At 37.1% G+C, this 25,085-nt stretch overlaps 1 protein-coding gene across 8 annotated transcripts in view; it reads left to right on the forward strand.

Moving 5' to 3' along the window:
• Positions 1–25,085, forward strand: part of Huwe1 (HECT, UBA and WWE domain containing E3 ubiquitin protein ligase 1) — a 101,696-nt gene that overhangs the window by 45,879 nt on the left and 30,732 nt on the right. For 6 of the 8 annotated variants that reach the window (XM_051178682.1, XM_051178686.1, XM_051178687.1 and 3 more), the window contains 22 exons: positions 584–800; positions 1,117–1,239; positions 2,173–2,410; positions 2,769–2,999; positions 5,560–5,682; positions 6,051–6,146; positions 6,687–6,956; positions 8,478–8,630; positions 10,095–10,222; positions 10,406–10,487; positions 11,024–11,200; positions 11,676–11,835; positions 12,415–12,773; positions 14,353–14,548; positions 15,289–15,456; positions 17,003–17,148; positions 17,571–17,637; positions 19,006–19,223; positions 21,615–21,826; positions 22,214–22,396; positions 24,363–24,535; positions 24,883–25,031. In XM_051178682.1, the coding sequence (XP_051034639.1) occupies positions 584–800; positions 1,117–1,239; positions 2,173–2,410; positions 2,769–2,999; positions 5,560–5,682; positions 6,051–6,146; positions 6,687–6,956; positions 8,478–8,630; positions 10,095–10,222; positions 10,406–10,487; positions 11,024–11,200; positions 11,676–11,835; positions 12,415–12,773; positions 14,353–14,548; positions 15,289–15,456; positions 17,003–17,148; positions 17,571–17,637; positions 19,006–19,223; positions 21,615–21,826; positions 22,214–22,396; positions 24,363–24,535; positions 24,883–25,031 (3,869 nt within the window). The remainder of the gene's footprint in view (positions 1–583; positions 801–1,116; positions 1,240–2,172; positions 2,411–2,768; positions 3,000–5,559; positions 5,683–6,050; positions 6,147–6,686; positions 6,957–8,477; positions 8,631–10,094; positions 10,223–10,405; positions 10,488–11,023; positions 11,201–11,675; positions 11,836–12,414; positions 12,774–14,352; positions 14,549–15,288; positions 15,457–17,002; positions 17,149–17,570; positions 17,638–19,005; positions 19,224–21,614; positions 21,827–22,213; positions 22,397–24,362; positions 24,536–24,882; positions 25,032–25,085) is intronic. The other 2 variants (XM_051178683.1, XM_051178684.1) reach the window with 2 other exon arrangements.

Genomic DNA, 25,085 nt, shown 5'->3' on the forward strand with positions numbered 1-25,085 from the left:
TTTATAACAGCACAATTACAGTTATAAAGTATCATCAAAATAATTATTTGGTTGAAGGTTATCTCAACCTGAGGAAATGTATTTAAGGGTCACAGAATTAGGAAGGTTGAGAGCCACTGAATTAAACATTTTTTTCTATTTTAAGTGACTTTAAATGCAGTTAATGCATCATTTACTTATTAATACTTAACTGCCATAATGTTCCAACAATGACTGTTGATTTCTGCTTAATTTTGCAGTATAAGTCCTTATCTTATTGCCTTTTATTTCCTACCCTCAAAGGGTATATCTGTTCCTTGTGAGACTTATATGGATTATCACATAAAGAGGCAGGTCTTAGACATTCTTAACTATTGCTCAGAAGAATGCAAATAAAAGAAGTTGGTCTGTAAAATGGCTTTGTGGATAAAGATACTTTCTATGCAAGCCTGGTGACTGGATATCAGTTTCCAGAGCCCATGTAAAAGAGAGGAGAGAACTGGCACTCAGGGTTGTCCTCTGTTCTACACATACATGATGAAAAATTATAATGATGATGATAATGTGAATATTTTATAGCATTATACTGCCTTTTGGGTTCCAGCTTCTTCCAGATTAGGTCGAGCACTTGCTGAATTGTTTGGACTCCTTGTTAAGCTTTGTGTTGGTTCTCCTGTCCGCCAAAGAAGGAGCCATCATGCTGCCAGTACCACTACTGCACCAACACCTGCTGCTAGGTCAACAGCTTCAGCCCTCACTAAGCTACTCACAAAAGGCTTATCATGGCAGCCCCCACCATATACACCTACTCCCCGCTTCAGGTGAGTTCCTATTCTACTTAGTGAAAACTTGGAAATCTCTTGTTTTCTCTATCATATTACATATGAAGTGTTTTTATTTTACCTAGTGTAGTACATGAAAATTTCTAGTGGGTTTACAGTTAAAGTGCATGTCAGGAAGCCTTTAATTCTTAATTGGTTGACAAATACTACCCTGGTCCCTACATAACCAATCTGTCACCTAGAATACTTTGTTAATTCTTCCTTTTCACTTTTTCCCAGTTAATTTTCTGTTGCTTTTGTGTGTGTCTTAGACTTTTTTTTTTTTTTGATGTTCTATTTTTTTCTTTTCCTTTAGGCTGACATTCTTCATCTGTTCAGTTGGGTTCACGTCTCCAATGCTGTTTGATGAGAGAAAGTATCCTTACCACCTTATGCTGCAGAAGTTTCTCTGCTCTGGCGGTCACAATGCTCTTTTTGAGTAAGGATTATTTGCTTAATAGAGAATCATTTATTGCACTTTGATCTTTCCTATATGCCTTACCAGATCCCAGTTTTCTAAGTCATTTATTATATAATGGTTGCTTATATAGAAAAGCCATTAGTTGTATCATTTTGTGTTCTAGGAATAAGCCATGTATTTATTTGCCTAAGAAGGAGGGGAATATAGTAATAAAGAGTCTCCCTTTGGTCTAGGCAGGTGGTTCACCAGATAAGAGCACTTGCAACTTTTCCAGGGGACCCAAGTTGTATTCCCAACATCTGTTTGGTATCACAACCATCTATAACTACAATTCTAGTGCATCTGATTCCCTCTTCTGTCCTCCATTGGCAATAGGCATGCACATGTGTACACAAAGATGTGTGGGTTAACATAAAATTAAAGTAAACGTGTGGGTGAGTGCATTAAAAAAAAATCTCTGCTTTTTCATATTTGGCTTCCCATTTCTAATACATAGTTTTTTGGGTTATTTTTGTTTATTTGTTTTTCCAAACAGGGGTTCTCTGTCTTGACAGACCTGACTGTCCTCAAACTCTCATAGATTTGCCAGCCTCTGCCTCCCTAGTGCTGGGATTAAAGATATGATATGTTCCACCACCTACTGGGTTGTTTGTCTTAATAAACATGATTTTATTTGTTACTTTGATTTCAGTAAGTCTGTTTTTGTTATCTGTTTTACTTTGCTTGACTAAAAGATTTTAAGATAACTTTAACCAGTTAGGGTAGTTTGTTTTACTTCTTTAAAAAGTTCATGCATGCCATTTTAGAAAGTAATAACAGCTTCTCCTTAGTCTATCCTGATGTATGTAGTCCTCACCCCTCATCAGGGAAGCTTTCTTTTGCAGTAGACTAAGACCATTACAGAAAAATCATAATCAAAATATCCACATGCTTTGTCTTATTTAAATTTAGAACTTTCAACTGGGCTCTGTCCATGGGAGGAAAAGTTCCTGTTTCTGAGGGATTGGAACATTCAGACTTGCCTGATGGCACTGGAGAATTCCTCGATGCCTGGCTTATGCTTGTAGAAAAGATGGTGAATCCCACCACGGTGCTTGAATCTCCACATTCGCTTCCTGCCAAATTGCCTGGAGGTGTTCAGAGTTTTCCACAATTCAGTGCCCTCCGCTTCCTTGTAGTAACTCAAAAAGTGAGTATTCTGCATTCTAAAACCAAAGGAGAAAAAATTCTCAGGCTATCTGAATAGTTGCCACTATGTTTTGTCTATAATATTATTGTTGAAAAATCAATTTGATTCTCACATGAGATTGTTTCCAATAATGAAAAGAGACAATGGTTAGTTTTTATGCTGTAAACATGACTGATTGGTACTTGGTACTTCTGGATGAGTTAAATGTATTTTGTTTAACCACCTAAGTCCCAGTCTAAAGTTTCTTTGTTGGAGCTGACTCACTGCCAAAGGAGTGTCTGACTCTTTTACTTATTCCTTCTGGGGATTTGAATTGAGGGGTAAAAAAATCTTAATACACTTTTAAAATGTTTTACAGGCAGCCTTTACTTGTATCAAGAACCTGTGGAACCGGAAACCGCTTAAGGTATATGGGGGACGAATGGCTGAGTCTATGCTAGCCATTCTGTGCCACATTCTCCGAGGAGAACCTGTGATTCGAGAGAGACTGAGCAAAGAGAAGGAAGGATCTCGAGGAGAAGAGGATACAGGCCAAGAAGAAGGTGGCTCCCGCAGAGAACCTCAAGTCAACCAGCAACAGCTACAACAGGTAGAGTGGTAGCTTCACATTCCAAGCCCTATACTTTGCACATTATAGAATCCAATGCTCATAGGTAGGTAGGTAGGTGTGTGTGGGTGTGTGTGTATGTGTGTTTAAACCATGTCTAACTAGTGTAGGCAAGACTGACTTTAAACTAAGAATCATGCTTCAGCCTCTCACATGCTGTGATTATCTGCCACCTGTCTTGCATGTGTGTTTTCTAAGCTTTTAATACACCTAAGTGCTTGGTTCTATTAGCCTGGAGATCTTTTACTCAATTTATTATTTTACTCATGATGACAAGTAAAGGTTATGGGCCCAGTACTATGTGCAGGTAATACATTTGAATCCTCAAAAGTGTATTAATTATAATCTCAGGAGCCTGCAAATATTTTTAGTTTTAGCAAGCTCTCTTCAGCTACTTTTCTGGTTAAATTATAAGGCAAAAGATTGTTGTGGTTTAGTTTATTCTCAAGAAAAAGCTGTTTGAAACTGTGGTTTACCTCTAAATATTTATTACTTTGAAATGATTACATTTTGAAAATTGGGGTCCAGACAGCTTTAATCCCAGCACTAGGGAGGCAGAGGCAGGCAGGTCTCTGTGAGTTTGAGGCCAGCCTGGTATACAAGACCTAGTTCTAGGACAGCTTCCAACGCTACAGAGAAATCCTGTCTCGAAAAACCAGAGAGAAAGAAAGACTCTAGAAGGGAGAAGCTTCAAAGAACATAGTTTTTTTTCCTCTTTGCAGTGTTATGCATGTAGTTTGACCATAGCCACCTCCTTGCCAAGTCGCCTGAAACCATTTCCCTCCTGCCTTCAATTCCTCCTTTTTATTTATTTATTTTTTTTATGAATCCTGTTAGTGTTTTCTATATCTATGTACTTGCACATATGGCCACCCACTGAGAGACTTATGAGTGTCCACAACCTGAATTACTCTCTGTTCCCTAGCAGCCACCAACTATTAATGGCTCTTCAGTGAGAGAGTGGGGCTCTGTGAGCCCATCACCATTCATAGTTGAATGTTCACTGGCTTCATTGTCTAATACCCACAACTTTTGTGAGTTTGTGAGTTGTAAAGATCATGCATATCCAGAAAGCAGTTTTTTAATGCAATCCATCCCAACTTCCATATTAAGATGTTTATGATCCCTCTTCTATAATATTTCCTGAGCCTTTGGGGAGTGGTTTTAATATGGGCTGAGGACTTAAAGTTACTTATTCTCAGTTTTGAGAGCAGTTACAAGTATCTATATTAGCTAATGCTTGCAGCAAAAAGAAACTTCTGACAAAGCTTGAAAACAGTACTAATTTACAGGTCAAAATTTTTAGAATTCAGCTTGACAACATGAGCTCCCCAGCCATGAGCATTTGACAATTATACAGTCCTCAAATCAATGAGAAAGCAGTTAGTTACCTCCATAATAATCATGCCACCATTGCATGAGGTTTTACTGCAGCATGCTTATATTCACAGCAGTGTAAGTCTGTTAATTATTTTTCTTCCCAAGTGAACCACATAGGAGTTTCTAACACTGTGGAAGCTAGCCAGAAAGGGCATAGTCTAGTAGCTCCATTAGAATTTGGTTTCTCTGTATCCTGAAACTAAAGTGTGCTATGTCTTCAGCAATAGGGTCTTAATCACCTAGCATATCATTGACAACCAAGAACAAAGGTAATATCCTATGTTGTTTCAAGGGACACTGGAGACTCTTTGAATAGTAACTCTTCGGAAAATATCTCAGGCCTGGAACTGAAATTATCATTTTTGACCCATGTCTTTTGGAAACTATTTCCCACCCATTCTTGATACTTGGAATTTGTCTTCCTCAAGACAAATCAGTCATGTGTTTGTGTGTGCGCGCTCCTTTTTAGTAAAGAAATAAATTCTTGGTTAGAAAGTTTGAGTTATATTTTTCCTCATTCAGGGATTGTTCTATTAATTTTCTTTTAGTTGGTTATTATAAAAACCATGATAAAGTTTCCTTATATATGAAACTCTTTTATGTCAAAATCACTTACTGATCCTTGAATCCCTGGGTCTGTTTTACGTGTACTTTTTCCATTGTTGCAGGTTTCTAATAGATACCAAATTATACTTCTGTGTATCCATTTCAAATCTTTAATTACAATAACCATCTACCCTAGCCTCTGTTTTAAGAGAGGATGAAGTTGAGAAGTACATTAGCTCTTTGCATCAATATGTAGCTTTCATGTTTAAATATTATACAGCTACAAAAGATAAAGGCACATTCGTGATACATTACTGCCCTGTATTGTAAATACTTACTTCATGTGAAGTTAGACAAACTTTGTTGTTCCTTGAATTTTGAAACGTATTTTTGCTTCTCTGTGAATGTGGTTCTAAGCTCTTGCATTTTTTATTAAGTAATTTTACATGCATTGATATAAATGCATGTATGTCTGTGTGAAGGTGTCAGATTTTGGAATTACAGCTGTTAACTGTCATGTGGGTGCTGGGAATTGAACCAGGGTCTTCTGGAAGAGTAGTTGGTGCTCTTAACCATTGAGCTATTTCTCCAGTCCCGCTCTTTCATTTTTTAATAGCTCATGGACATGGGTTTCACAAGAGAACATGCCATGGAGGCTCTATTGAACACCAGCACAATGGAACAAGCAACAGAATACCTTTTAACCCATCCTCCTCCCATCATAGGAGGAGTTGTTCGGGTGAGTTAACACAGAAAATCTTATGTTTGCATGCCTTAGTTTGGCTGTTGATAACCTTTTTTCTCCACGTCCTATGCCCGTGTTGTATGTATTAACACTGGGAGCTTCAGAATATACCGCCAGGAACTTTTATTCCTAGTCAATGCTGCATTTGTTAGCCTTTGCTTGCAGAAGGACTCTTCTATACTTAGTTTTCATTTTAATTTTTGCCACTGCGCCTATAATGATAACCACGTAAGCCTTAGTTGGCCTTACAGCAATATTCTGGTCTCGTTCCCTTTCTTTGTGAGTTGGGGTTGCGTATTTATTAGGTTTTTTATGGATTTTAGATGTGTGTATTTATTGGATTCTCTGTTGTCACCCTGTAGGATCTTAGCATGTCTGAAGAAGACCAGATGATGCGAGCAATTGCCATGTCTCTGGGACAGGATATTCCAATGGATCAAAGGGCAGAGTCACCTGAGGTACCTAAAATCTTATATCCAAAAACATCTTGTCCCATCAATCTGTGTATTTCTGTGAACACTGTTATTTTTTGTTCTGTGATTTGGTGGGGAAAGTCAAGGGAGTACTTTTTCATTCCAACCTTTTGGTCTATCCTTAAGCTACCTTATATAGACCTGAATGAATCTTTAGGTGATCCAAATGAAGCATTCATCTTGGTTGTGAAATAAGATCCAAAATCTAACTGGTAATGACCAGTAGTCCAAACTTCACTGTGTTCCTGGGTAGTATTACTTAAATTGACCACACTGGAAGGAAACATTTAATAGGATCTGAAAATTAGTTTTCTGGATTATAGTACATGAGATACTGCCGATAACAACTGACAGTGCTTTGGGGTACTGGTAGTCTGTTTTCCTTATCTTGGCATTAACCTATGTGGCTACTCTTACATTCATTACTGTGCCCTCTTGAAAGTTTAAACTGTATGAGAAGGTATATGGTACTCGAATATCCTTCAACTCCGGTATATGTCATCACACTTTCTTTCCTGCCTCCAGGAAGTTGCTTGCAGGAAAGAGGAAGAGGAACGTAAAGCCCGAGAAAAACAAGAAGAGGAAGAAGCTAAATGTCTGGAGAAGTTTCAAGATGCTGACCCATTGGAACAAGATGAGCTCCATACTTTCACAGATACAATGTTACCGGGCTGCTTCCATCTTCTTGATGAACTGCCTGATACAGTATACCGTGTTTGTGATCTGATCATGACAGCTATCAAACGTAATGGAGCAGACTATCGTGATATGATTTTGAAGCAGGTTGTCAATCAGGTAAGTTCTCAAGGTAACAGAAGCTGGAAGTGTTTAAAGTTGTTTTCCTGTCATCTATCAAAACTACATTTCTGAAAAGCCTTGCATCTCCTACCTGATATGTTTATATTCCATATTTGAATTATTTTGGTTGCAGTATATCTCTTCTTGCTTGTCTGAATTATTTAATTTATCCATTTCACAAAAAAATAGTCCTGAGAAAGGAAAAGGCTTTCCATCAGACTTACTGATGCATAGTGATAACCCAGTTACCAGGTTGTTTTTTGGTGTTTGTTTCCTCTCCCATTATAAAATCAACATGTTCTAATTGTTGGGATAGGATAAGAAATACATTACATCAAATATCCACATCAAAAAATAGTCATAGCTTTTATTTGCCTTTCTTTTTGTTTAGCTTGTTTTTTGAGACAGTTTCTCTATATTGCATTGGAGCCTGTCCTGGAACTAGCTCAGTGGATCAGGCTGGCCTTGAACTCAACAGAGATCCGCCTCCTGAGTGTTGGGATTAAACGCATGCCCCAACAACCCTGGCTCTTTTGCATTCTTTTATAATTTTGTATCATTGTATGTATTTAAAATCTTTTATAAGTTGGGGGAAATTTAAAAGGAAACCTGTTTGGTGGACAATAGAAACATGAAGTGTTTTGTGTTGTTTTCTATGAACCAATGAGTTTTTTGGGAGTCACTGAAAGGAATATGTGTGAGTGGTTCCTTACAGGAGCACAGATGACTCAATGACAGTTACATCACTGAAGTCCACCCTGGCATGGATAAGAGTTCACAAAAACTGAGAACTTAGAACACACTGTGCTACAACAGACTGGAGAGAGCCCTTCCCAAGTGACCCAGTTAGACTGAACCTCCTCCAGCCAGCCTCCGGTGGTCTCTGCTGCCTTTGGGCAGCTGATGAAAGTATAAGTTTTTAAATGCATAGACAACATGAACCTTAAGGAAAATTATATAGTAGGATCTGTTACTGCAATGTATTCTTACACAAATTATTTTAAGGAAGGTAAATCTAAACAGAGAACTATGGTACTCACTTTAAGGAATTAAACTGTTTGCAAATTAAACCTGGATAATCCAGCATTTTAGTAGTTTTGTTTTGATTCTACAATAATTTCTGTGGAGGCTGCCTGTGCCAATTTTTTTATTATTCGTTTTCTTTGATTTAGCATTCATGCATTCTGTAAATAATATTCTGTAAGAATAATTGATTTAGCAAGATGGTTCAATGTAAAAGACACTTCCAAGCCTCATGATCTGAGTGCAGTGCCAAGAAGGGGAGAACCATTCTTGTAATTGTGTATGTACACACCAAATAAATGCAAATTTTAAAAGTTGTTTTGAGTAATAGTGTAAGTAGGTTGTCTATTAAATCCCTATTATAAGTAGGTTGTTACTTCTATTCCTCAGAAAATTGGTTATGGGTAGAGGGAGTTTATTTAAAGTTTTTAATATTTGTACAGACCCTGGGTTACTCCCTAGTTACATGACTTGTCCATTTTTATCTTTTTCTAGGTGTGGGAAGCTGCTGATGTATTGATCAAAGCTGCTCTTCCTCTAACAACGAGTGACACAAAAACAGTGTCAGAATGGATCAGTCAGATGGCCACCTTGCCACAGGCCTCCAATTTGGCTACTAGAATATTGCTTTTAACACTACTTTTTGAGGTAAAATAGTTGTTGGCCCTCACAAATCATTTATTGAAGAATTAGCCAGCACTTAACAATACAATGTATTGAGGGAAAGTACAAAGCATGATCCCTGTTATTTCATGTGAGTCCACAATTTCCCTGTAGGTTAAAGTGGGTGTAACGAAGTACAAAGTAGGAGGTTCTGAGTTCAGAAAGTTTATGTGAATCATTTCTGGAGTCCAAGAAGGGCTTCTTAGAACAACTTAAAAAATGTAAAAAATGATGAATGAGGTCAATGTCTGTACCTGGCCTTCAAACACATGCATCCTCAACTGCATACACACAAGGATGTCAGATGTCACTCTAGAGAAGTGCATTTAAATGATAATCACTGTAGTTATGAGATACTGAGGAATCCTAACTAGCAGGTAAAAATATAACAACCTGTGAAAATTGGATGTTAGATTTAAGGTAGTTAGAATCAGATTCCTTTCCCTACCTGAACAATTAACAGACTATTCATGAAAAAGGGTAGTTTAGGCAAGATATATTTGTTGTTCTTAATTTTAGATCTAGAACGCAGTTGACCTTGAAGAAGTGGTTCTTCATTAGTAATTCATCCTGTTTAATCTCAACTTAGCATGAATCCAATATATATGTCAGACTGTCTTGAAACTTTCCTATAGAATAAGAGTTAAAGTTTTATAATGATTTACGAATACATAATTGGAAGAAAGGTCTTTGAAAAACTGTTTATATCCCTCAATAACATTGTAATATAATGAAAAGTCAGCCATAGGTACAATTTTAAATAGAATTATAGGTTTTTTTCCCCCTTCTAGTCGTTTTCATTCAAACAGCTATAATTGTGACTATTTGCTCTTATCATGTACACATTATTCTGTTAGTTGTTTTTACTTTGTATAAATAATTTCCTATTATTGAACAATTACATTGGTTTTCTGTTAAAGGAAATAGTTTAGTGGAACTTTTATTAAGAACCATTACTATCTTAGTTTCCTTGAAATACAAAGCTCTTAATTCAAAAACTTGACAATTTAAATGTCATTAAGACTGTACAGCCACCTAGTGGTGTTGGTGGTGCATTCTAATCCCATCACTTGGAAGGCAAAAGCAAGCAGATTTCTGAGTTCAAGCCTAGCCTTATCTACAGATCAAATTCCAAGAAAGCCAGGTTTACATGAGAAATACTAAAACAAAGTAAAACGACTGCATGGCCTAAGTGAGTGTTCCTAATTATATAAGAACCCATTTTCATATTAAACATATTAATGTGCCTGAAGCTATATTTTGGGTACCTTCTAGTTTTAATCATTGCGATGACCCTAGAGGTAGACATAAACTCTTAACACATGAAAAGACCAAAATGTAGATAACTGAATTAACTCATCTGAAATCTCATAGTTCAAGAAATAGAACTTGTATTTTAAACAGTTGTGTAAATGTTAACCTCTGTATGATTGTGTCTTTTAAAATCAGGAGTTGAAGCTACCTTGTGCCTGGGTGGTTGAATCAAGTGGCATCCTTAATGTCCTAATCAAGCTCTTAGAAGTGGTTCAGCCTTGCTTACAGGCTGCCAAAGAGCAAAAGGAGGTTCAGACCCCAAAGTGAGTGGCCCTTTATCTATCCTGGTTTTGCTTTTGTTTCCCTGGAATTTGGCCCTTGAGTTTAGGCCCTGAAGCATATATGAAGTAAATCTTGAGGGTTTTATGGTTACAATTATGAAACACTACCTGCCAATTTTTCCAATTTATGCATGTTTCTGGCTTGACCTAAATTATTCTTTTTAGGTGGATCACCCCAGTGTTGCTCCTTATTGATTTTTATGAAAAGACTGCCATCTCTTCAAAGAGAAGAGCCCAAATGACTAAGGTGCGTGTGAAGCACAACATCTTTGTTTAACATGATGGTTTCATTTCTTGAGGCAAGAGTAGATTAGAAGAGAAATAGGAAGGGACTATGCCACCAAAATATAACTCTTAAGGTATTGCAGTAGTTAGGTTTCTTTTTTTAAATGGAGATGTCAAATAATTTTTATTTTGGAGCTACTTCTTAAAGGCCTCAAGATTTTCCTTGTGTTGAAAGCAAATAAATGGTGGTAAAACAGATGTAAAACCTCTTAGCTGGGCAGTGGTGGCATACCACTTTAATCACAGCACATGGGAGACAGAGGCAGGCAGATCTCTGAATTCGAGGCCAGCCTGGTTTACAAAGCTACACAGAGAAACCCTGTCTTGGAAACAAACACATACATACATACATCTATCTTCATAGACATTCATTAAATATCTACCATACCTTATTCCTACAGTAATTTTAAGCAAAGTATGCTGATGCCTGTTGCTTGTCTTGACAGAAAACAAATCTTGCAGGAAATAATAAAGAAACTTTGTTTGCATTTTATTTAGTACCTTCAGTCCAACAACAACAACTGGCGCTGGTTTGATGACCGCTCTGGACGTTGGTGTAGTTACAGTGCTAGCAACAATAGCACCATTGATTCTGCTTGGAAATCTGGAGAAACAAGTGTAAGATTCACTGCAGGCCGACGAAGATACACTGTCCAGTTCACTACAATGGTCCAGGTACATGCTCAACTAATAGTGTAAACTTTATTCAATATGGTACTGTACTTAATAACATTTTGCATTTTTTTCTTCTTATTCAGTCTTGTCATATTAAAAGAGTAAGATGTCCACTTCTACATCCAGTTTTAATATTTCAGGGAACTGAGTCTTTCTAATAATCCTTGTCTAGGCCATAGGTCTGTGGCAAATTTTTAACTGGTTTTCCTTAAAGTGAGGTATTTTTGTTTTGTTTTTATGTTAAGGCAAGGAGTATAAATAGTTAGGGGTAAGGAAGGATGTCTGCTTTGGTGGAAATTTCAAAATTCACTATATGTCTGTATGTGTACTATTCTGGAGACCTTCACTATGATCACTGTTCATTGTAGAGATGGGGTAGTTTGCCAAAGTTCCTTTATATTGCTGTGCCTTTCCTGAACTCCACATTCTCCCTTTTATATAGAAACTTTTTTGATTTTGTCTTTTTGAAATCTAGGTTAATGAAGAAACAGGGAACCGGCGCCCTGTGATGCTAACTCTCCTCAGGGTACCACGACTGAATAAAAACTCAAAAAGCAGCAATGGACAAGAACTAGAAAAGACACTGGAAGAAAGCAAAGAAACAGATATCAAACGTAAAGAAAGTAAAGGCAATGGTATGGCCTTAGTCTTTCAAGTCTTTGTTTTGTTTTCCTTCAAATAATGGTTTATTGATGTGTCTCAAATTCACAGTCCTACCTCAGTCACCCAGATAGTTGGGATTATAGGTTTGCACTTGTGTAAACTGCTTTTTTTTTTAAGTTATTTTTAAAAACACAGTTTTACATTTTTAACTGTGTGTGAGAGAATGGCCACCTTTGGATGCTAGAAGATAGTGTCAGCTAGACTTCAAGACAGTAGTAAGCAGCCCCATATTGATACTGGCAACCAAACTCAGATCTTCTGCCAGAGTTGTACATAATCTTAAATTAACCACTGTTAAGTTTGAATATTTCAATGTGTATCTTAAGAACTAGCCTGTTTTGTGACCAAGTATTTCCTTTTCAAGGAACAGTAAGAGATGTATGTTCTTCTCTGCTTACCTCTACGCCTGGTCTTAGAATTGGCTGGGTTTTTTTGCTGTTGATGTTTTCAACCCAAGAAATGGCTATTTGCTTCTGAAGAAGAGGTATGGGATGAAATGTCTTAGCTGTATTCACTCTTCTTCTCTCCCACCCCGTAACCCCCATTTGTAGATATCCCCTTGGCCCTAGAGAATCCAAACACTGAAAAAGATACAAGCCTGGAAGAAACAAAAATCGGGGAGATCCTAATTCAAGGCCTGACCGAAGATATGGTGACTGTTCTAATCAGAGCCTGTGTGAGCATGCTGGGAGTCCCTGTGGATCCAGACACATTGCATGCCACCCTTCGCCTCTGCCTGAGGCTCACCCGGGACCACAAATATGCCATGATGTTTGCAGAACTAAAGAGTACACGAATGATCTTGAATTTGACCCAGAGCTCAGGCTTCAATGGCTTTACCCCCCTAGTCACCCTTCTCTTAAGACATATCATTGAGGATCCTTGCACCCTTCGTCATACTATGGAAAAGGTCAGTACTTTTTGTGTCATTTGCTACTCTTGGTGTCTTCTAGATTTTTTTTTTTTTTTTACATTCCTGGTTTGTGTTGGGTGTTTAATAATTAGCCATTTGTAAAAGTCAGTAAAGTAGGTTCATTATGTTTTAGAACTGAATGAATAAATCAGGAAAAGATGAAAATTATTGATCATTATTATATTTATATAATTAATATTAACAATTTTTATTATAAAATGTTTACATTTACACATCAGCCAATATTAAGAGACAATTATCTTGATCAGTAAAGCTTTTACCTCCATACTTTTGCAGAATTCGCAGTCTTCCTACTAAATCTCTTAGTAATCATCATGAATATTACTAGCCTTTGCCACCATCCCTGTCTCTTTTGTTTCACACATAAAAATAAACTAGTATTGTAATATCTGTTTTTGTGCCTGGATTTGTTCATATTTAGGGATTCTTGGAAAACAGGAATCAAATCAGAATGGATCAAAAGATAGGCGTTTTTCACTTACCAGAAAAGTGCTACCATTTTGTACTTAACATGTGTTTCTTTTTCCTACGTCTGGTTTGGTTTTGCCTCCCATATACCAAATCAGGAAACTGATAGCTATTTAACAGAGTAGTCCTAGTTCCAGGACTGTAACATAGAGAAACCCTTCCATCATCAACAAACAAACAAAAAGACTAATTTTTTTTTCGATTTGTGTGTATGTGCACAAAAGTCCAGTGTCCTCAAATTCCAGAAGAACAGGTTAGATCCCCTGCAGCTGATGTTATAGTCAGTTTTACCTTGCCCTACTTTTGTACTGGGAACTGAATTGGGTGTCTCTTCAAGAACAGTGTATTCTTAATTGTTTTGCTTTCTTCTACAAATTTTATGGCTAAGAATTTGCCACAATTTTTCAAAATGCTTAGACAAAATATTTGGAATTGCTTATAATATTCAGAAACTGTAAGTCTAGTATCAACACAGTAGACTGCTTTATAAATTATAGCTTTACATAAAACATCTTCTGTATTTTAAAATAAAAATAACCATCTAGACCATAAATCTTAATGGGTATGCTAGACTAGATAACATGGCTAGTTTGGTAAATTGCATTAAGCAATTTATGGTATTTATGAGAACATTTTTATCACAAAGGAAACTTCATAAAACTTGATAGCTCCTGTAGCTATCATCTCAAACTTAGGATTGACTAAAGTATAAAGAAAATGTTTTATTTTTGTTTGATTAAACTGTGGATGTCGATTACATATTTTGAAATCTTGTAGCTTAAAATTGCAGCATTTGGGGAGGCTAGAGCTGACAGTTAAATGTGGAAGCTATATGGCATTTGTGGTAAGATGTACTTTCCACTTAATACAGTCATGTAATATTGTTTTGAAACATTTTATAACTTGTATATTTTACACATTATTTTAATTGTTAAGGGGCATACAGACCAAGTGTACCGTCCTCTCAAATATTTAGAGCTGTCATCTACTGTTTTGAGACAAAGCTTGGTTAGCATTTTAATCTTTAATTACATTTTTTGTTTGCAATTATATATTTAGAAACTTAAATGAACAATGCTTTTTCTAGGTTGTTCGCTCAGCAGCTACAAGTGGAGCTGGAAGTACTACCTCTGGTGTTGTATCTGGCAGCCTTGGCTCCCGGGAGATCAACTACATCCTTCGAGTCCTTGGGCCAGCTGCCTGCCGCAATCCAGACATATTCACAGAAGTAGCCAATTGCTGTATCCGCATTGCCCTTCCAGCCCCTCGAGGCTCAGGAACTGGTCAGTTTCATTTGCTGCTATTCTTTTAGATGCTGGAGTCCGGTCTTTCTCTTTTTTGAAAAGATTTATAACTTGAAAATATTCGTTAGGCAGCTAATCATTTGGGTCAATAAATTCTGTAGGTAATTCTCGGTTACTTCTTTAGGCCTTGCCACAGTTACCAAGGATTCCTTCATTATAGTCTGATTGCATTCATTTTGATGTGGCAGTAGAATTTACCTATAGTTGATAGAAGAAATTATGTGGCTTGTGGGATTCAGTGACAAGCTTGCCAAAAAGATTTTATTAATGAGGAAGTAATTTTGATTAGTTTCAAATTATGGAATGTTTGACAGTACAGCTGACCCAAATTCATGATAAATATTAATACGAAAGGAAAACTACAAGTTTCTCTTCTTCGTAAGAGGATACTAGTGAGCTAATGACCACTACCACTTGAGTTGGGTTCTGAATCCATTTATTGGATATTTGGAGAAATATAATAGATGAACTTCCTCAAAAGTTCATGTAGACATGTTTAAAAGTGTGAGATTGCTTATTATGTACAACCTAAGTTTCTAAACAAAATTTCTTTATATTTTATAAAAGCCAGACTTTATTAAGACTTGAACCTACTTTTGAAATGATTGTATTTCTCAAGCTTTTACAAATTATATAATACTTCTGGATACTTTTTGTTGGTGATTGAGTTTAGATGCTGGTACACTATTTTCTGATTTTTCTGTTTGATTTTGGCCTAGCTTCAGATGATGAATTTGAGAATCTTAGAATTAAAGGACCTAATGCTGTACAGCTGGTAAAGACAACACCTTTGAAGCCTTCATCTCTGCCTGTCATTCCTGATACTATTAAGGAAGTTATTTATGATATGCTGAATGCTTTGGCTGCATACCATGCTCCAGAAGAAGGTACGTATCTAGCCACCTTTTGGAACTATGGTTCTGAAGATATGGTTGTTGTCTTGCCTGGGTTGTGTCAACTACCACATGCCTTAGTAAGTACTATGTCTACAGCCCTGGAGTAAAAAAGTGACTGTGACAGGGATGAGATAGCTCAGAAATTAACAGCACTTATTAATTGTAAAGGTCCTCAATTCAGTTTCCTGCATCCACATCACCTAACCAAATGTTACTTTGGCTTCACCTTTCCTGGGTTTTAGGCACACATATGCATAGACACAGACACACACACACACACACACACAAACTCACTCTACACCATGCTGGTCTTAAACTCACAGAGATCTACCTGCCGCTGTCTCCTTCCTGCCTGCCTGCCTGCCTGCCTGCCTGCCTGCCTTCCTTCCTTCCTTCCTTCCTTCCTTCCTTCCTTCCTTCCTTCCTTCCTCTCTTTTTAAAAGACCTATTATGGTACTGGGTGGTGATGCATCCCATTAGTCACAGCACCAGGGAGGCAGTGGCAGGTGGATTGCTGTGAGTTCAAGGCCAGCCTGGTCTACAGAGTGGGTTCCAGAACAGCCAAGGCTAAACAGAGAAACTTTGTTTCAGAAATAGAAAGGAAAAAAAAAAAAAAAAAAGGAAAATGATACACATCTCTGAAAAAACTAAATACCATAAAAAGATATAAACCTTGAAGGATTTTGATAACATTGCCAAATGTCTGTTGCATGGTAATATATGCCACCAGAGAGGTGCCCAAAGATTTAAAAAGTATAACATTACATGAAGAAAATGTCTTTATAGCTATGTCAAAGACCTAAGGATATTTATTATTGTGACATGGCTTCCTCACTTTTCAGACTGCCATCCCAATCCACCTTTGCATGTGAGCAATTTTAAAAAGAGTTTGTTTAAATTGTTGGAATCCATCGGTCTCTTCCAGTCATGCCTTTTGGTTTTATTTATGTCATAATTAGTGAAATGAGCAGTGGTAGAAATAACTGCAGAGAAATATAAGACTTTCAGTGCTTTTCATCCATATAATATTCTGATTATTTGAGTTTTCTTGCTTTTCCTCATATTACGTACCATTACCCCATTTCTTAGTCTCCTGTCCATACAATGATTTTAAGTCTAGTTTTAATCGACAGGACTGTTTACTGGCCTTCCATTGTACAAGCCTTTTACACTGTGTTTATTTTGGCATTAATATTGACAATTTAAGAATCTGAGATGACTAATAATTTACTTTGGTCATAGCACTAGTTAATATTAGAAAAACAACCATGGTCTATTAAGTGGGATAGTCATGTATCACTTAATAATGGAAATACATTCTGAGAAATGCATTAACTGATGTAGTGTAAGCATGATAAAAGTACATTTGCACAAAACTTTATGATCTAACATTGTACATACTTAGGTTATAAGTTATTTGTTATACAGCATAATTACTAAACTGGTGCTCTTATGGTCATACCCAATAAAATTGAACTAATATTGTACAATGAAAGGGTCCTACTTTAGTTTACATAATTTGTTTATATTTTTCTAGCAGACAAATCTGATTCTAAAACTGGGGGAATGACCCAAGAGGTTGGCCAGCTCCTGCAAGACATGGGTGATGATGTATACCAGCAGTACCGGTCACTTACTCGTCAAAGCAGTGACTTTGATACACAGTCAGGGTTTTCCTTAAATGTAAGTCAGTTCCAGCAGAGTTCTGCCTTCTCTTTCCATTGTCCCTATTTTCTTGGTTTCTAGGATTATCCAAAGGAAAAAAGTATTCTTTTTTTTTTTTTTTTTTTCTGGATGATGGCCCACGGCTTTAGTTAATCCCAGCACTCAGCAGACACAGGTGGGAGTAGGTTCCAACCCAGGACTACATAATGATACCCTGTTTGGATACATATATAAAATAAAGTATTACCTAAATGAAGTTTACTTTCCTGAGGGTTAGAAATGTTTCTTTTTCCTCTTGACTATCCTAGTCACTGATATCTTCCCATCGATTATAGAGAGAATGTGGTTGAGAGGTCAACCAAGAAGAACTTATTAGCCATTTTAACTTTTGTGGACTGTTTATAGAATTTATGACAACCTCACATGTATTCATCTTTCAGAGTCAGGTCTTTGCTGCAGATGGTGCCCCTGCTGAGACATCCACAACTGGAACCTCCCAAGGAGAGGGTAAAAATTTGCCTTTTTTCCCATTTTGTAGTATCTGTTGGGAAGGTAACTTGTTGTATCAGGCCTAGAATGGAATGACATGTGTCATTTTTACATTTACTTATCTAGCTAAGTTTTTTCAACGCTGAGCTCAAATGTTCTAAAGATATAGGCTACTAAAGTTAATAGACCTGTAATTTTCACTAACTTGGTAATCGTTGCTGTAGTGATATCCTTCAGTTGTACTGTTTGTACCAGCCTATATTCCTTTAGATAGACTTTATAAGCTGGCTTATAGAGTGTTTGTCCTAGTGACATTATAGCCATATGTTTTTTTGGGGTTTTTTTTTGTGTGTGTGTGTGTGTGTGTGTGTGTGTGTGTGTGGTTGATTCCTTTAATAAGTAGCTTTAAAATAAAATTTAGGGGATACTTTGGTCAATACTAGTTCCAAGAGATTAAAATGAGAGAATTTAAGGGCTAGAGATATGTCTCAGTAGTTAAGAGCCATCTTAACTTCCAGAGGACCTGATTCAGTTCTTAATACCCACACATCAGACAGCTCACAACCACCTATAACTCCACTTCAGAGACCTGACATCTGTCTGCCTCAATCACCTGTACCTACTCAGGTGTGCATGCCCCCACACCCATAAACACAATTAAAAATAATGAAAATATGTTTTTCTAAATCAGGGAAATAAATACTAATTTGTAATCTGTTCTTGCAGAAAACCCAATTTCTTTCCCAGCACCATATCTTGTAGCTCATAGCTTCTGTGGATATCTGAACTCATACACATATCTATATATACTTTAAAATAATATGAATAAAATAATTCTTACTGATCAAATAGAGTATGGAGAATGGCATATTAGTCAAAGAAAATGTCCGTGCCTTTACTATGTGGCAGACTGTATTGGATGCCTATAGTTAAAGAATTTTGTCTAATGGAGACTACAGCAATTACTAGATAAGTGGATGGATGTACTTATATTTCCATGAGATACAGTGGGTACATAATATTCCCATGTATCTAGATGACACAAATCAGCATTTGAATTGTATTACCTGAGTGTGTGCTAGGCAAGAATATTGGGAACCAAAAAAATATGAATATATTTGGAGAATTACTTCTAGTGCACTATTTCTAAGACTAAGATTGCATAAGCATCAGGAAGTGGTGGGTGCATGGATGGTTTCTCCAAGACTTCTCTACTTTGTTTTATCCATGTTCATCATCTTTGTCATTCAACTGCAGTGGTAATCAGAGTGTTTGATGTGTACAAGTGGCCTAAAATGGAGGAAATACTGTCTTCTTTAAAGCTGTGGCTTGACTTTGAATATTTGGCAATGTGAAACTGAACAAGTGTTTGGCTTTTTTTCTCAGGAGCTTCAACTCCAGAGGAGACTCGAGAAGGGAAAAAAGATAAAGAAGGGGACCGGACCTCTGAGGAAGGCAAGCAGAAAGGCAAGGGCAGCAAACCTTTAATGCCTACCTCTACTATCCTTCGTCTTCTGGCAGAGTTGGTGAGGTCCTATGTTGGTATTGCTACCCTGATTGCAAACTACAGCTATACCGTGGGCCAGTCTGAGCTGATCAAAGAGGTAATATTTCTAGTTTTTCCTTTCAATGTTATACTTTGAACATTTGCATACCTCTTAGATATAGACTCTGTTGGAAACTCATCTATCTAATTTATCTAATGTTAAAGAAAATGTAGGCTTTTCTCTGTGATGTGAAGCAGTCAGTGGAACTAGGGAAATATCAGTTGATGAAATCTTCCCTATCTTAACTTTGCTTAACAAATTTTGAGATTCGTTTTTGTGTTTTTTAGAGTTTCTTCACATGGTTGTGCTTTTTTTATTGTATGAATGTGTCATAATCTTTTGATCTCTTCTATTTAATAGACATTTGAATCATTTTTCTGTTTGGAACTATCATAGTGCTGCTGTGAACATTCTTATGCATGTCTTGGTAACCATACAGATGCATAGCTCTTGGGTAATCGATTACCTGAGAGTGTTGTTGCTGAGCTATAATGCATGAATTTGTATAGCTTCAACAGGTAGTGCCTGAAGTTTACCAAAGTGTTGGTTGGTCTGAGTTTGTATTACCAGAAGTATATGATAGTTATGATTGTTTCATGTTACGCCATCACATGATAGTCCATTTGACATATTCCAATAGGTTTGTTAATGGTTTTGTGGTTAGGATGTGTGATTCCTTGTTGACCATTTTTTCATGTTTATTGGATATTTGGGGAGTTAAAGGTGGTTGCTTACTTGCTGGCTGGGTGGGTGGGTAGTGAGTTGTTGAGACTTTTTGTGGTTCAAACTTGGCTTAAAATTCTGGGCTCAATCTGTCTGTCCTCAGCCAGTCTCTGGAATAGCTGGAACTACACTTGAATGCCAGTTACACTTGGCTTCAAGTTTTTTTTGTTGTTGTTAAGTTCTTTATGTATAAGTCCTTTTTGACATATGCATTCATATATGCTAGATTTTATATCAAAGGTTCTTTTGGATGGCGGGGGAGGTTTGAGACAGGGTTTGTCTGCAGCTTTGCAGCTGTGGAGCCTGCCCTAGAACTAACTCTGGAGACCAGGCTGGCCTCAACTCACAGAGATCTGACTGCCTCGGCCTCCCCAGTGCTGGGATTAAAGGCATGTGCCATCAACGCCCGGCCAATGTTTTTATTTATATGAATTATTACACTCATAATTTGTGGAACATGACATTAAACTGTAAATGTACTGAGTATCTTGCCTATTATTATCCAAACATCTTAATTGTATGGATATGTGTTTTACAAACACTGTTGATAATCCTTGCCTCCACATTAGAGTTATTTGTAGTGTTTCTTCAGAGTATGAGAAAAAGCTCAGAGCCACAAGTAAAGACACTATTTGGGGGCAGTCTTTGATTCCAAGCTAAGTGCTTGCTACTTACTCATATTGCTTTCCTAAATAGTAAATCTTTTTTCACATTGTACCAATAATGATATATGACATTGCATAGATTCAAAAAGAAATTTTCACTTTGTATTTGATTGGTGGGACTTACAGTTATAAATTTGACATAAAATTGATTATTTAAAGTATGAGTTGTGTGGCATTTAGTACATTTACAATGCTGTGGCATCATCACTTCCAAAATATGCCTGAATAAAATCTAATTTTTCCCCTAAATGTCAGTACAGAACTAATAGAGGACAGAAAGGGTCTTTCTCAACTCCTTTGTTGTTGGACCTTTTTGCTATTTTAAGTAATCCTGTATTGAATTTTTCTTTTATTTATATGTATCTCTGATTATGCTGTCTCTCATTCAGCTCTCACCAGTATCCAGCACACGGTTATAGGCACATTGCAAGTGTCAGAAGGGAAGAGCACTCAAAAATGGATATTTGACTTCTTTTCTTAAGGTCTCAGATTACCCACTTAAACAGCTAGAGAAAATGCTTAATTTGCTTTAAAAAAAATTTTTTTTTGGCTTTTCTGTAAGCAATTCCATTAAAGTCACTCAATAATCCAGTGCATTTAACTCTCATCTGGAATCCCAGTACTCTAGATGTGGAGACAAGTATTCTAAGTTTCATACTTGCCTAGATTATATGAGACCCAATCTCATAATTTTATTAATGTTTTTTAAAAATACCAAATACTATTGAGTATACTGGAACACATCTTTAATCCCAGCACTAGGGATAGTTAATTGTCGTAATGATCTATATGGCAAATTCCAGGCCACCCAGGACTACTTGCTGTAAGGCCATGTCTCACACAAAAAAATAGAAAGCAAGTGACTACCACCATGACAGTCTGTACTATGTGGTGAGAAATAGATGGGATTTGCAAGCTTTATAAAGGCTCTCAAAGATTTCTACTTGGTTCACTACTTACCCAGCTTGTATCTTGGATGATTTGAAAGAGAAACTGTTTGCTATGAATGACGTGACTTAATTGTACTTGTGAGTAAATGTCACAATTAATGACTTTTCAGGACTGCAGTGTGCTAGCTTTTGTCCTGGACCACCTCCTTCCACATACCCAGAATGCAGAAGACAAAGACACACCTGCCCTGGCCCGTCTGTTCCTTGCAAGTCTGGCTGCTGCAGGGAGTGGCACAGATGCTCAGGTGGCCCTAGTGAATGAAGTAAAAGCAGCCCTGGGACGGGCACTTGCTATGGCTGAGAGTACAGAGAAACATGCCAGGTAAAGCCCGTCCGTGCCTGGCCTAATGCTGATAAGCAAGAGCATCTCTTAATCCATGGTCCAGGGATCAAGAGTTCTGGTTATACCAACAATGTACAATGTACATACAATCTTATTTCCCCACAGTGAACTGGTTATATTTAGAGGAAGGAGATATACAACTTAAAAAAGTGATGTTTTTACTATATTAAAACACAAAATTGAGCAGGTTTTATCATTTTCATAGTAAAGAGTACTTATGAGAAGGTCAATTCTCTCTGTAGATGTAGATATTTCCAGAAGAAATGTAAAGAGCATAAAATGGGTGATATCTAAGGCAAGTTAGTGAAGCCATCATTTAAATATGGGCTATATTCACTTGACAGAGGTATCAAACTTCTCTCCCAGACTTCAGGCAGTGATGTGTATCATCAGTACTATCATGGAGTCCTGTCCCTCCACCTCCAGCTTCTACAGTAGTGCCACATCCAAGACTCAGCATAATGGCATGAACAATATCATTCGACTGTTCCTGAAGAAGGGACTAGTCAATGACCTGGCAAGAGTTCCTCACAGCCTCGACCTGTCCAGGTAAAGCAATGCCTTGTCCCACATGTTTTTTGAGGGAGTGAGCAGCTTCCCTTAAAAGAAAACTTAAGATGTAGGTCAAAGTTCTAATGTACTGTCTAAATGGATAGCCCTTACTTGTTCTAACGTTATTATTTATACTTTCTGAAATGATTGGGTCTGCTTTCCTACAGAAAAAAAAAAAGACAAAAACAAAACAATAAAAAAACAACTGCCTTCTAGATTTGGTACAGTTGCTTCCTTGGAGAGTAGTTTAGCTATACTCTTACTCTTGTTACTTTCTATAAAATTATAGTTGGGTCTAAAGACTTACTGAAGCAGTTTAAACCTAGCTATCCTAAGTGATAGACATCCCATAATAATAACATGTGGAAATACATGTTTTTTAACCTGCTATCAGTAATCTTTAAAGTTGACCACTAAGCTGGAATCTGCAATCCCAGCAGTCTTTTTATCTCCACCTTCCAAGTGCTAGAATTGTTTGTATACACATATGCACAGCTAACCTATTAATTTCTTTGATCATGTAAATTTTTCAAACCCAGATGAGGGTTAAGCTCAATAATGTCACTTATTAACAACACTACCAAACTTGGTTATATAATGCTATATGTCTATATTTATATGTTGGTAATGTTTTTGCTCTGTATTACTTTTCTGGAGCTCATTTGCTATAAATTAATTTTTAAAACAGTATTTAACCTCCAAATATTAAGTAAATGTTCTCTAAAAATGAAACATTTATATTTATATCCTCCCGGTTATTTTAATTATGCCTTCATAACTTGGGAATGAGTTTTGGTTCAAGATCTGGTGGAGATAATACTTGACATTTGGATGTCAAAAAGTCTTTCTTTGGGCAGGGATACATCTTAGTAGTCTTGGCTAGCATGTATGAAGCTCTGTGTCAGATCCCTAGCATTGCATATATCAGGGTTGTTCATAAATAACTAACACCAGCATACAAAAGATGGAATAGGAGGATCAGGAATTCAAGGCTAGCTTTGCCTGCATGAAACACTATCTAAAAAAAATCCATTGTGTTTCTTGTCATTTGACTATTGTAAAGAATTCAGGGTAAATGTATTACATATAATCCCTGAGCCTATGTTTATGTGATTTTCCCCCTCTTACAAAAATGTCACTGATTAAACATTTTATCAAAAAATATTAGCATGATATTTACTTTCCGTCTATGGAGACATATCAACTGATATTCTTCAATGATTAAAAAAAAAATCCTACTTTTAGCTGGATGTGGTAGCACACACCTTTAATCTCAGCACTCAGGCGGATCTCTGAGTTGGAGGCTAGCCTGGTCTATAGAGTGAGTTCCAGGACAGCTCCAAAGTTACAGAGAAACCCTGTCTACAAACAAAAATCCTGCATAATATAGACTTATGATCATCATGTTCTTTTAAGCTCTTGAGATTTAAAGACAGACATGTGGTGGCACACACCTATAATCCCTGCACATGGAAGTTGCAAGAGAATCAGAAGTTCAAGGTCATTTTCAATTACAAAAAGACTTTGACTAGCCTAAGCTAACTACTTGAGACTGTGAAGAAAACATGATTTAAGGATTTTGTTTTTTGTTTTGTTTTTTTGTTTTGTTTTTGTTTTTGTTTTTTTTTTTTTTGCTTCTGTTGATTTGTTTTGTTTTTCCTTCATAGTCTTTGGAGTAGTTTGCTATTTGCACGTGGTCATCTAGAATTTATTTTGGTTTTACACAAGAATTCTTCATGTGCTTATATAGCTTCATGAAATAGAATATTGACTTAAGCTTTGCTTTACTGGGATGTATTCTTTGAAAGTCTTCAAAGCAAATAGTGTTTTCTTCTAAATGCTGAATTGAAAGTTCTGGATTTTGTACCCATTTCTCTCTAAGTAGCTTCTATTATAAGAACCTAAGTTATACAGCAGAGGCACCTAGTATGTCAGCTCATCTCTGTATTTTTCTTTATCTCAGTCCCAATATGGCCAACACAGTCAATGCTGCTCTAAAACCTTTGGAAACACTTTCCCGGATTGTAAACCAGCCTAGTAGCCTTTTTGGCAGCAAGAGTGCTTCTAGCAAGAGCAAGTCTGAGCAGGATGCCCAAGGAGCCTCTCAGGATTCAAATAGCCATCAGCAAGATCCAGGTAGGGAATCCAAACCAATGGACTCAAAAGCTGGATGGGTGGGAGTTGTTGCTTTGTAGGTGTGGAATTAAACTGTTTTAGCTTTGTGTTGTTTCCCTGAGAACTTGCTGCACTTACAGATTATCTGTGTTAGTGATGTGGGAATCTGGCCCACAAACAATTCCTTCACATTGCAGCCTTGTTTGGCTGATACATAGCCTTGCCTTTTCTTTTGTCACCCATTCATGTATACTCTGAGAATTTGTAAATTTGCCTAAGGAAGGGGCCTTATTATGTTCATGCTTGCCTCATGGTGCCCAGCATATAAGCACCCTTTGATTATTATGCTGGTTGGTTGATTGTTTCAGGCGAGCCTGGGGAAGCAGAAGTGCAGGAGGAGGATCATGATGTCTCTCAGACAGAGGTTGCAGATGGGGATATCATGGATGGGGAGGCTGAAACCGACTCAGTGGTGATTGCTGGGCAACCTGAGGTGCTCAGTTCACAAGAGATGCAGGTAGGGAGGCAGATCATTCCAGCAACCTTCCGTTGTGACGCTGAACCAAAACCC

The sequence above is a fragment of the Phodopus roborovskii genome, unplaced genomic scaffold (genome assembly GCF_943737965.1).
Source record: "Phodopus roborovskii unplaced genomic scaffold, PHOROB, whole genome shotgun sequence".
Classification (NCBI taxonomy): Eukaryota; Metazoa; Chordata; class Mammalia; order Rodentia; family Cricetidae; genus Phodopus; species Phodopus roborovskii.